Consider the following 12,088-nt stretch of genomic DNA (forward strand, 5'->3'; position numbering starts at 1 on the left):
AAAAGTGAGAGATGGCGTGCCAAGATTAAATGCAATAATGAAATAATTAGCATTCGCATGGTGCTTTGTAGTTTGTAAGGCGCCTCTATATACTTGGCCCCCTCCCCCCACTAGGTAACAAAGCGGCACCCGTACCCCTGTTGCCAAGGAGAACAGTGAGAAGCAGCCCTCGTCTGGAACCACAACCCTGTTTTGCCTCGGCCTGTTTTAAAGTTTCCCTAACACAAGAGAATCAAGGAAGCAGAACACCATCGGGCAAGGGTTGCCTCCTGCTTCCAGGCTGTCGACGCTTCACGCTGAGGACCTCACACACCAGGCTGCTTCCCAGGCTGCGTCCCGAGCCCTCTGCCCTTCTGATTCTACACACTGCCCCTGGAAAATGTCCTATCCTCCCTACAGTTTAGGAACCACTCAAATATGGACATCTAGACCTCCCTTCCAAGCACCAGACCTTGGATAGAGGTCCTGGTATACAGAAGGTGCTCACTAATTATCCATGGACTAGTATGATAGTTACACTCACATGTCCCACGGGCACCTCCAAGTAAATGTACCTTCTCTATCCCTGCTCCATCTTGGTGGCCTCATACTTTAATACCCTCCTAAGCTGTCTTGCTTTCACTCGTGTCCGCCAGAAAGTCGGGCCAGAAAGCCCTGTACCCACCATTCCACCTGGAAAAGTCCTACTCATCAATCCCACTCAACAGCAGCTCTTCAGAGCCCTCCCCGGTTTCCCTAGGCAGGCCCTCTTCTGCTAAGAGGATTTGTACCACGGCCCATGAGCTCCTTCAGGACAGAGGCTGGCGTTTGATCCATTCTTTGCACACCTAGCATGACACCTGCTTCCCTGCTTGATAGGTGGTAGAAGGAAGGAAATTCTCCTCCGAATGGAGGAACAACCAGGGCAGGTGGGATGGTGACCACTCCAAGTGCCCAGCTCCTCTTCCGTGTGCTCTTTGGGGACTGAACCCAGGGGCATTCTGCCTCTGAACTACACCTCCAGCCCTATTTTATTTTGAAAGAAGATGTACTTTCTCAGTAAGTTGCAGGGGGCCTTGCTAAGTTGCTAAGGCCAGCCACAAACCTGCGATGCTCCTGTCTCAGCCTTCAAGTACTGGGATTACAGGCATGCTCACGCCCCGCTCCAGCTTTCTGTGTGCTCCTAAGCAAACCATTTTTGCCTGAAGACTAGAACTAGGCCAATGGATTGTCAATGACTTATCTTCTGGGCTCCTAAAATCCCTCCTCTAGCCCTGCTTCTTACCAGGACCAGCAAGAATCTTTATTAACAAGCGACAAAGGAATATTGATCAGTACCCTGGAAGAGTTCAGGAAGTCTTGCTTTAAAAACTCTCAGATCACTCGGATTAATGCCAGAACCGTTCTTGTAGCCTAGATCTAGCCAAAAACTTATCGGATTCTCAATGAGAGTAAATGAGGAAGGAAATAGAAGTAGAAGCAAACCAGAATTGAGGTAGTCAACAAACATTGAAGCCAAGCGTGGTGGCGCACGCTTGAAATCCCAGTGCTTGGGAGGTTGAGGCAGGAGGACTGCAGGTTTGTGGCCAGCCTCACCAACTTTGTGAGGCCCTCCACAGCTTGGTGAGACCCTGTTTCAAAATAAAAAATAAAATAAAATAGAGCTGGGGGTGTAGCTGAGAGGTATAATACCCCTGGGTTCGATCCCCAGTACCACAGAAACAAACAAAAAGAATCGATAGGGCATCTGTGGAAACCAAGGCACTCTGTGAGGAGCTGTTACCATCCTCCTACCTTGAGTCTTAATCTTCAATGATGAGTACAAATAGCAGAGCCAGGCTGCACCATGGGGAGGAAGGGACCAGAGACTGGGGCCGGGATCTGATGAAGCGGCTCGCTCCTGGGCAGGGATGGCCTTCCCCTAACCTAGCTTGCTGCTGTCCCCCCGTGCATAGCAGGCAAGGCAGAGACATGCAGAAGGATGGCAGGCCATCTTCTCTTTATGTATAAGATGGTTTTTCTAAATCTTTCTGAAAGTCTAAGAAATGGTACACTGAGTCAGACAGAGAATCAATACCTTCACGAAGTTAAACACACCCTGCTCTGGACCACATTTCTAACTCCAAAAGCAGCCCGTGCACACTGAGCATCTAGTACCCCACCGAGACTTGTGGCTTTCATCCTTCTCCCCAGCATCCCTCGAGGGCCTCCAGCTTGGTAGACAGCCTCAGAGGACGCCATCAATTCATTCCCACCTACGCACATGCCATTCTCACATGAAGAGGTAGAAACAATCTCTTCCTGCACCTGAGTCAGACTTGTGACTGGCTTTAGGAGCCTTGCCTTTAAAAAGTCTGATAGCTTCCACTTTCTGCCTAAGGCCGCCATGCTGGGAGGAAGCCCAAGTGAACCACGTGTGGAGGATCTCTGAGGCTCCAGTCATGGGCAAAGCCTTCTCAGAATCTGCACAGCCGTGGCCAAACACTGACTCTTAAATGAAACAGCCCAGCAGCCAAGTGGGTGACCCCAGCCAGGGCCACAGGAAGCAGAAAGCCACCCAATGGGACATAGTCACCCACAGAACCAAGATCAGTAATATACCGTTATTCTTTTAAGCCCCTAAGTTTGGGGGTTACTGAAACACATGGTAACCAAATGGATATGTCTTCAGCAAGGCCATCAAGAAGTGGGCCATCCCACGGCTGTGGTTTGAACCTGGATGTCCCCAAAGACTCAGACGCTGAATGCTTGGATGGCCACACTCAGAACTGAGGCTTTGGCGCAGCGATCAGATCACGAGAGCTCCAACCTCAAGAGCTTAATGCAAGGAGGGACTCAGCCCAATGGACTGCTCAGAGGTGGTGGGGCGGCAAGAGGTAGGATGTGGGGGGGGGGCGTTAGGGGCGTGCCCTTGGGGATCATCTTGTCTCCTGCCCCGTCCTCTCTCTTTTCTGCTTTCTGCCTCACTTGGGCTATGCTGGCCTAAAGCCTCTGAAACCGTGAGCCAAAGTAAATCTTTTCTCCTTTGAGTTGTTTTCCTCAGGCATTCTGTCACAGCAATGAAAGGCTAACACCCCACCTTAGACAAGTTCCTAGGAAGCCAAGATGTAATTCCTATTCAAGCTTGTGCTTAGTTCCAAGAAAAACATTTTTAGAATGCGTTACTCTACTTCACTTTATACTACAGTAACTGGAACTTAATACTGTCTGATGAGTTGGCTGTCCTTAAACACACAAGGACTGTGGGCCACAACCCTCAGCACCCTGGCAGCTATGCTCCTTCATTAACCACGCTCCGTGGCGATGTCCCTAGAAACACCTGCTCTTCTCCAAGTCGCTCCTCCAAATGCTTTGAGCTTAGGAAGCCAAAGACCCAGCCCTGCTGGGCTTGCAGCTCTGAGGGAAGGTCAGAGGGCTCCTTTTGTGACACAGAAGATAAGAGGCTCTGGGTTCCTACCAGCCTGGGTTCATATCTACGTCCCCACTTACTAGTTAAGTGGCCCTGGTCAAGTTATTTTAGGCATCCCACATTTCAATGCCTTCATCCATAAAATGAAAACATCTGCTTCTGACTGGAAGACACTTGCTTTCCAGAGTGAGAGCTCAGTCACTGTGGCCACCTGGTCTACCCCACGCATGTGGGCCTGGACGACACGGGAAGCATCTAGACTTGAGCTGGCCGGGGCACTAACCATGGCAGCCTGTTCTCAAGGATGTGTGATTTGATGAAGGCACAGCTGGGGATGGTGCCTCAATGTTTATTCACGACTGGATCACTCTTTCAGGTCTGCTGTTTAGGAAGACACCATAAACCAAGAATGAACTTGGAATCCTACAATACCGTCCCCTGGGGAATTTACCGTTTTGAGCTGGCCGCGCTGAGGATTGAGTGTAGGTGCGCACATTCACACACATACAAAGATGCCCAAGTCACGCAGGGCAGCCCATGCCTGGGCTTTAGCTAACTCTCCCCAAAAGCCCAGGTCATGCTGGGCATGGGAGTGCACACCTGTGATCCCAGGACTTGGGAGCCCGAGACGGGAGGATCACAGGTTCAAGGACAGCCTCAGCAACATAGTGAGATTCTCAGCAACCTACCAAGACTCTGTTCCCAAACAAAAAATAAAATAGGGCCAGGAGTGTCACTCGGAGGTAGAATGCCCTGGGTTCAATTCCTAGAGCCCAAAACAAACAAATCAACGAACCCCTGCTGACTATAAAGTGCTGATTCAAGATCACAAACATGAGGGCTCCCATGTTCAAAGTAAAAACGTCAGTGAAGTAATGTGGGTGAAAGGTGGGCCCTAAATTGCATGTGAACCAGGATGACCTTCTGGGAACGCTCTGTTTACACATAGATAAGGATCAGAAGAGGCCACAGAGAAATGCGACCAGGGGAAGGGACTGGGAGGGATTTTCTGCAAAACTGTTTACTTGTCCGACCACTCGGCATCCTTATCCCACGCAGTTGGATAGGACAGCCCTGCGCCTCCCCTGCGGGCCCAGTGGTGCGGGCCCAGTGGTGCGCTTTTATCAGAGAGACGCCACTTCCCGCTTGGCTCCAGCCTAACCCTCATCCCTCTGCATTCCCGCTGACCCCTGGCCACAGCCCACCAGAAGCACAGAAGGGGGCTTCCCATTGTGCTGTAAGGCCCCTCCCTCCTTCCCTCCTTCCCTCTCCCCCCCACTTGTAGTACTAGGGATGGAACCTAGGGGCATTCTACCTCCCAGCTACACCCCCAGCTCTATTTTTTTTTTTTAACTATTTTTGAAACAGGTTCTCACTGAGTTGCAAAGGGCCTCACTAAGTAGCTGAGGCTGACTGTCCCGGAACTGCAATCCTCCTGCCTCAGCCTCCTGAATGCCAGGAGTACACGCGTGCGCCACCACCCCCAGCTATGGCCTCCCATCTCTTGGCACTGCACTTCAACATGGCTTAGCAGACATCTGGGGTGACCCAGTAAGCAGGGAGGTGGCCCCATGCCTGGGCCCCCGAGTATCCCTCCATTCTACCTTCTCACTCACCTCCACCTCCTTTCAACCCCACTGGGCCTCAGTTTTCTCATCTGTGACATGGAGCCAGTTACACCCAGAATTTAATAGGGTGATTCATGTGCAACATTTGACCCCAGCAGCGGGCAGGACTGTCTCTGGAAGTCTCGTCCTCTGTCCGACTGTCCTGCAGCCCTACCCTCACCCCAGAGCCGAATGTTCCTTCACCTGATGAATGATTCGCTATGTATTTGTAGGTGTGAAAGGATTGCACATCCTGTTTTGCTTTGTAAATAAAGGTTTTAACAGGCTGCTCATTTCACAAGAGAACTTTGCTCTTCAACGGTCTCTGTGCTATAAGTCTGTCAACTATTTGGGGAGGGGGGTGGTTCCCAGCCACTAATACGTCACAGATTTATTCCTTAATGGCACTCTCAGAAGCTAACAGCCAGCCAGACATGGTGGATACACACCTATAATATAGTACCTAGGAGGCTGAGACAGGAGGGTCACAGGTTCAAAGACAGCCTCAGCAAGTAGTGAGACTCAGCAACTCCGTGAGACCCTGTTTCAAAATAAAAATAAGCCGGGCGTGGTGGCGCACGCTTGTAATCCCCGCGCTTGGGAGGCGGAGACAGGAGGATCACGCAGGTTTGAAGCCAGCCATGTGCGTTGGCTTAGGAGACCCTGTTTCCAAATAAAAATGTAAAAATAGGTCTGGGAGTGTAGCCCAGAGGTAGAAGGGCTTCCAGGAACCCCAGTACAACCAAAAAAATAAAATAAAATAAAAAATAAAATAAAAATAAAATAGGGTTGGGGGTGTAGCATGGAGGTAAAATGCCCCCTAGGTTCAATCCCTAGTACCACAAAGAGAGGAGAAAGAGAAAGAGAGAGAGAAGCTAGCAGGTGCATTGGCATGCACATGTGGTGTCTGCAGCAGCCCTGGCTAACTGCTCCCTGCCCGCCATCCCACCTCTTCTTCGCATCGGCACCAATCAGAACTGCTCCTGGCCCTGGTCCTGGCACTTCCCGCCTTCTCCCCTCGCCTCAGGGGCAATTTGGGGCAAACTGGGCCATATGTAAGAGGCGCCGACACCAGGCCCCAGGCCCTGGCTCTCTGAACCACAGCCAACTTGGGGGTGTGGGGGGGCTGACCCTGCAGGCTGCACAGACCATACTCTTTGCCCCACAATACTAACTGGTGGACCAGCCCCAGCCCCCACCCACACCCCACCCTAAGCCACACTCCAGCCAAGATGGTGGGGAGCGGCCTGTAGGCCAGGGCCGCTGCAGACACCTTCATGTGCATGCAGATGCACCTGTTAGCTCCCCTCTGTCCTTCCCATCGGAACCCGGCCTCCAGAGGAGAGCGCAGGCAAGGCCCTGTGTGGTGTGGGCCTTCTGTCCTTCGCCGTGCAGCTGTGTAGGCAAGGATTTGGGCACTGCAGAAGAGGACTTTTGCTGTTGAAAATGTTTTCTTGGTTCTACCAGTGATCGCAGCATCAAAACCATAAAGCTCCTGGGTGCCCAGAGCCCCAGGTGTTAACTGTGAGAAGGCCCCTTCCCCAGGCCCAGAGGGAGTCCCTGCCAGAGCCAACAGTGAGGAGGGGGGAGAGCGAAGGGATCCCATGTGCAGGAGAAAGAGGAAAGGCAGGGCCCGGAGTAGGGCCTGAGACCGCTTGGGGAGGAGGGGGCGCCTGGCCGCTTGGTTCTCACTCCCCTTCCCCCTCTCTGCCCAAGGGCAGCCCATCCCAGGAGGCCACAGGGGCCCCAAGAACAGCAGTGGAGCAGGAGAATGACGCTTCCCTCCACCCCCTGGGGAAAGATGGGTCCCAGGTGTCCCTCCCCACAGCAACGCCGCTGCCCTAGGCTTGGTTTCCACGGTGCTCAGAGGCTGAACACGGGGACACTGTGAGTTATAGAAGACTCTGGTGGGTGCGTCTGGGAACCCAAGCACCTTTTAAAAAGTCACGTTGGTCCCAAATGACTCAGAAACCTCTGGAACACGGCCCACTGGATGCTGGTCCTCCAGCCTCCTATCTCAGGCCCCCAGTTTGACCTCAGGAGCCCCGTCCCTTCCACACTGGATTCCCAAAGCCAAATTCCAGGCACTGCTTCCTGGCAGGGTCATGTTTCCCGGGGATCCTAATATGTCTGTTCTCTTTGTGTGTGTGTGTTCTGGGGATCAACCCCAGAGCCTTACACATGCTAAGAACGCTGAACTTTGCCCACTGAACTTTGCCTCCAGCTTCAAACACTTTTTACTCTTGATTTGCTTATTTTTCTTGGAGGGAGGAGTACCGGGGATTGAACCCGGGGGCATGCTACTGTTGTGCTATATCCTAGCACTTTTTTTTTCCAACAGGGTGTTGTTAAGTTTCCATGCACTAGTCACTAGTTTCAAACCTGCGATCCTCCTATCTCAGCCTCCAAGTACTGGGCTTAGAGAGAGACCTGTGTCCCCGTCATGGCTATTTCTCCTAAGTTTGGGGGATTCTGTTGCTTTGCAGTGGCCAAGGGAGAGGAGAAATCACAAGTTCCTAAGTGATCTCCAGGCACGGGCTGGTCCTGTGGCTACGTCTTGTCTGGATCAAGGCCTACAGACCTCAAGGCTAACCCTGAAGGACAGCAATGTCATTTTTCCTGGAAGCTCAGGAGCCTCCAAGAGAGCTCCCTGGTGACCCAAGGGGATGAGGCCTGGAGCCACATGGGCCTGAAGGGCCCAGCCAAGCCTCCTCAGAGCTAAAGGTTAACAAAGGCCTGGGCCCAGCGAAGGCAGGGCCCGGAGAGAAACGGCTGGCGTTTCCATCTGGTCTACGAGCACAGGCCCAGGGATCCCTGCAGCTGTGCCTTTCTCTGAATCTGGGTGGGGACCGCAAGGCAGCAGGCTGTCACTATCCCAGGAGATGGGGGGACGAGGCAAGACTCCTGTTCTCCAGCAGCTCTGGGCCTAACAGGACAAACGCCCCGCGGAACACACACGAACGTGCCTCCAACCATGCAGGAGCCGTGGGCGAGGAGTCAGCACATCCTGGTGCCCGGCTCGTTTCTACCACCAAGTCACCAATGTCCATCTCTGTGTTTCCTCCTCTGACGTCTGGACCTCCTGTTGCAGAGATCAGATGCCGTCCCAAGCTCCCACCTGCAGAAGACCCTCTGACCATTTCTAGAACAAATCCACAGGGGGAGGCTTGAGTGGAGACACTGGCAAAGGCATGGATTCTGTTTGCCCTGAGGCTGCTCAGTTTCCACTTCTCACTCCTCCACCCCAGGGCCTCTGGAGGCCCAGCTCAGCAAGAGCTGCAGGCATGGCTGCCCCTGCTGGCACCCAACTGGTCACCTCCACGGGGTGACACCATCCCAGCTCCACCCGCTACCAAACCGAGCTGGAGGAGGAGTCAGGCCCAATATCAGCCAGAGAAGCCAGGGGCAGGCGGTGTGGAAGCCTTCCCTGGCCATCAGCCAGCTGAGCACCAGGATGGGCACCACAGCCAAGGAAACAGCTCCGCCATGTCCTCCCATCTCTGGTTTGCGGGACCCCCAGGGTCTGCTCCCTGCTGAAACCCAGAATCTCCAACATCGTGATAGGGCCCCTCCATGCGGCTATCTCAGAACTCTGCCCAGACCTGGGGATGACCAGTTTTCCTAGAAAACTCTCTTTCCCTACCCTAAGACACTTCTGCCAACAAATGGGTCCAAATGCAGTCAGAGGAGGGACCTCTGTGCTCCAATGGGGAATTTTGTTTTGCTCCCACAATGGGTGGTACAGCTATAGGAAACTGCAGTCGTCCAAGGACCCCGGCAGGGAGAAAAGGACCAGAAGCGACTGTTCACTAAAAGGCGTTGGTTCAAACGCTACCAAGGCCACCTGCCCATCTGCCCTCAAGTGGTACCCAAAAGGAATGACTGTGGCCATTTTCCTGACTGTGGCCATCTTTCACCCAGAGCCCTCAACAGGCAGAGGCACCTGCCAAAGCCAACCCTGGAAGCCGTGACAGCAATGGCAGGTGTTCACGTAGGAAGAGCAAGGCACTGAAGAGAAACACACAGGTTAGCGCATCCACACAAACCCCAGGCACCAGGCAGGGCCGGGCCATGCACACTGGAGAGGCACCAACCTCCGGTGAGATAGGTCACGACCTGAGCCAGCATGGAAAATCAGGAAGAACACTGGTCCAAGACAAGGAAACCCATGTTTTCTTCCAACCAAGTGAGACACAGTGGGGCAGCCTCGCAGAGTTCATGCATCAACCACCAAAGGCGCCACAGGCCCCTGCAGACGCAGCCCCCAACCCCAGGAAGACCGCGGAGATGGCTTTGGTGAGATGGAGGCAGGGAGATCGCAGGAAGAGAGCTGGAGGTAGAGGTAAGAAATGGGCATCCTGCTTAGGAGTGCTTAACTACTAGCTGCGTGGCCTTGGGCAGGCCACTCTCCTGCTCTGAGCTCATGTACAAAACAAGGAGGTAGAAGGCAGGATGGAAAGCCTGGGCTCCATGGACAGAGAATTCCAGATAATAAACCAGAAGGCCAGGAGTAGCCGGGCGTGGTGGCTCACGCTTGGAATCCCCGCGCTTGGGAGGCTGAGACAGGAGGATCGCACAGGTTCGAAGCCAGCCTCGGCTACTTAGTGAGGCTCTCAGCAACTTAGTGAGACCCTGTTTTCAAATAAAATATAAAAACGGGTCTGGGAGTGTAGTCAGGAGATAGAAGGGCACCCCCAGCACCAAAAAAAAAAAAAAAAAAAGAAGGCCAAGAGTAGCCCCGGAGCCTGGCAGGGGTCTTAGCACTGGGTCATTGCACAATATATTAGTTAAGCTCAAACCAGAATTCCACCCCTTCCAGCAGAAACCACCCACCAGGACAAGCGGGCCCCCCCACAGTGGCCAGCTGTACTCTCCCCCTGTGCACCCCACGCCACGCCTTCAACGGGGAGCCCGCCATCCCCACATCATCTACCTGCTCATGGCACCCCACGCTCCCACCGGCAGAAGCAGGATCTATGTAATGGCATCTCCGCTCACTACAGCCCTTCACAGAGCCCAAGGAGCTTTTCACCCACGTTTCCTGACAAGAGCCACGTTCTTCAGGCAGGGCAGGCAGTACCCCACTGGACAGAGGAGTGCTGTGCCACACGAGCTAAGTCACATGCTGGAGCTAAGCAAGGACGCTGGAGATCAGGGTTCCCCGCAAGAGGTTCTCCTGGCGGGGTCACTAACGGCGGGAGGATGGACAACGCTGCCTTCAGGCCAAGCCTGCGAGGGCCCTTCCATCGTCCACTCGGGCTGGGCACAGGGGGCAGGATGGCCCTAAGACCCCCTCCCTTCCCTGGGGTCCAGCACAGGATGGCACAGAGGTGGGGAGCCAGGGGTTGAAAGAGAGATGGTCTCTCTCTTAGCTGAGAGCCCTTGGGGCACGCTGAGACACATTTTGACTCAAGGGCCAAAGAAGCAATCTCCACCACGGAGCAGGTCCACCTGGGGCTGGAAAGGGGAGGCTCGGCGGGAGGAAGGCGGGACTCACCTCCCTCAGCAGCTGCATGCCCTGCAGATCCTCCTGCTGCTGCTGGGCCACGGTGACCCCCAACACGAGCGTGTGCACGACACAGGAGGCCACAGAGATGATCACGATGGGGCTGAGGCTGAGGGGCAGCGTGATGAAGAAGGAGAAGACAAAGAAGGCCTGCCAGCCCACCGTGTCGCTGGCCGCGTGGGCGCGGGCAAAGTTGAGGCCCAGGTAGGAGACGATCTGGGCGGTTATGAGGAGCCACAGCAGGTAGGGTACCACCTTCCGGGTGACACGGTCGGGGAGCAGCCCCTTTTTACAGAGCACAAACAGGATGACGTCCAACAGCAGCCCGACCCCGGCCACAGCGAGGGGAGCCAGCTTGTCACCGGAGAAGACCACGGCGCACATGACCACCACGTAGCAGTCGAAGAGGGCGGCAAAGACCACCAGCACCAGCAGGGTCTCGTGGCGCTGCCTTTTGAAGTAGGTCTGGTAGAGGTTCTCCAAGGACTCGGGCACGAAGGTGAGCCGCATGAAGCGGGGCAGGCACAGGCAGGAGCCCGAGTTCCTGACCGAGATCTCGTGGGTCCGGCCCACCCCGCGGTCGGGGTCCGAGGGCAGGCTGACCGAGTACTCGGCGGAGTACTCCGCCGAGTACTCGGGATCCGAGAAGCCCTGGTTCCTTGGCATCTTGGCTGGCGTCTGCTTCTACTGGTTCTGGAGAAGTGGGCCGGGAACAGAGGACGGGCTCCCAGACGGGCCACCTAGCCGAGCTCTCTGGGTCCTGGGGAGGGCTGCGGGCCTCTTGGCGGCTGGGGCTGAAGGGCGGCCACCTGGGTCAGGAATGAAGACTGGGCTTCCAGGGCGCAGGTGGCATTGATCATCTGGAACTTAAAAGGGCATCGCTAAGTGGGCGCACCTCTCCTTCCTAAGGGATGTGTCCCCCCCCGACCGCCCGGGCAGCGGGAGCCTCGGCCCGGGCTCCCCACACCCCACGCCCCAGTCCCCAGGCCAGACCCTGGCTTCCCGTCCGACTAGTGAGGGCCCGGCCGCCCTGGGCGCTCGCTCCCTCGTCTCCGTGTCATCTCAGTCCCGACTGCCTCGCCTACACTCCCTCCAGGCCCAATCCTAGGCAGCGGAGAATAAAACGTGCCGGGAAGGACTCCTGCATCCTCCCCTGTTTACTTCCTCCTCCACCCAGCCCTGGAGACTCGGCTCCTCGGCCCCCTCCCCGGCCGGGCTCACCTGTGCCGGGCTCGGCGCCCAGAGGCTGCCCGGGCCGCCGCCAGCGCCCGGCCGGGGCGAGCCCCGCGGTCAGGCCCGGGATCCGGCCCGGAGCTGCGGCTCGGCATCCACGGCGCCCGGCGCCGGCCGAGCGGGCGCGCAGGACCCTCCCTCCGGCGCGGTGGTCGCGGCGGGGGCGCCTAGGGGTGCGCGCGGGGCGGCCCCTGGCCGGGGAAGCCCGCCAGCATCCTCCCGCCCGCCGCGCCGAGCGAGCCCTCCGGGTCCGGGCGCGGCCAGCTGCACAGTGAGTCCCCGCGCGGAGCCGGCGGCTCGGGCCAGGCGCGCTCCAGGCCGCCGCCGCCGCCGCCGCCGCCTCCTCCTCCTCCT

The 12,088-nt window shown here is 55.9% G+C and overlaps 1 protein-coding gene across 3 annotated transcripts in view; it reads right to left on the reverse strand.

The window, feature by feature from the left end:
• The window catches only part of ADCY3 (adenylate cyclase 3), a gene marked incomplete at both ends in the record, with an annotated part of 84,317 nt that extends 73,150 nt beyond the window's left edge, over nucleotides 1–11,167 (reverse strand). For all 3 annotated transcript variants that reach the window (XM_080711237.1, XM_080711236.1, XM_080711235.1), the window contains one exon: nucleotides 10,493–11,167. In XM_080711237.1, the coding sequence (XP_080567363.1) occupies nucleotides 10,493–11,167 (675 nt within the window). The remainder of the gene's footprint in view (nucleotides 1–10,492) is intronic.
• Nucleotides 11,168–12,088: the final 921 nt, after the last annotated feature.

The sequence above is a fragment of the Muscardinus avellanarius genome, assembly GCF_963383645.1.
Source record: "Muscardinus avellanarius genome assembly, chromosome: 15".
Lineage (NCBI taxonomy): Eukaryota > Metazoa > Chordata > Mammalia > Rodentia > Gliridae > Muscardinus > Muscardinus avellanarius.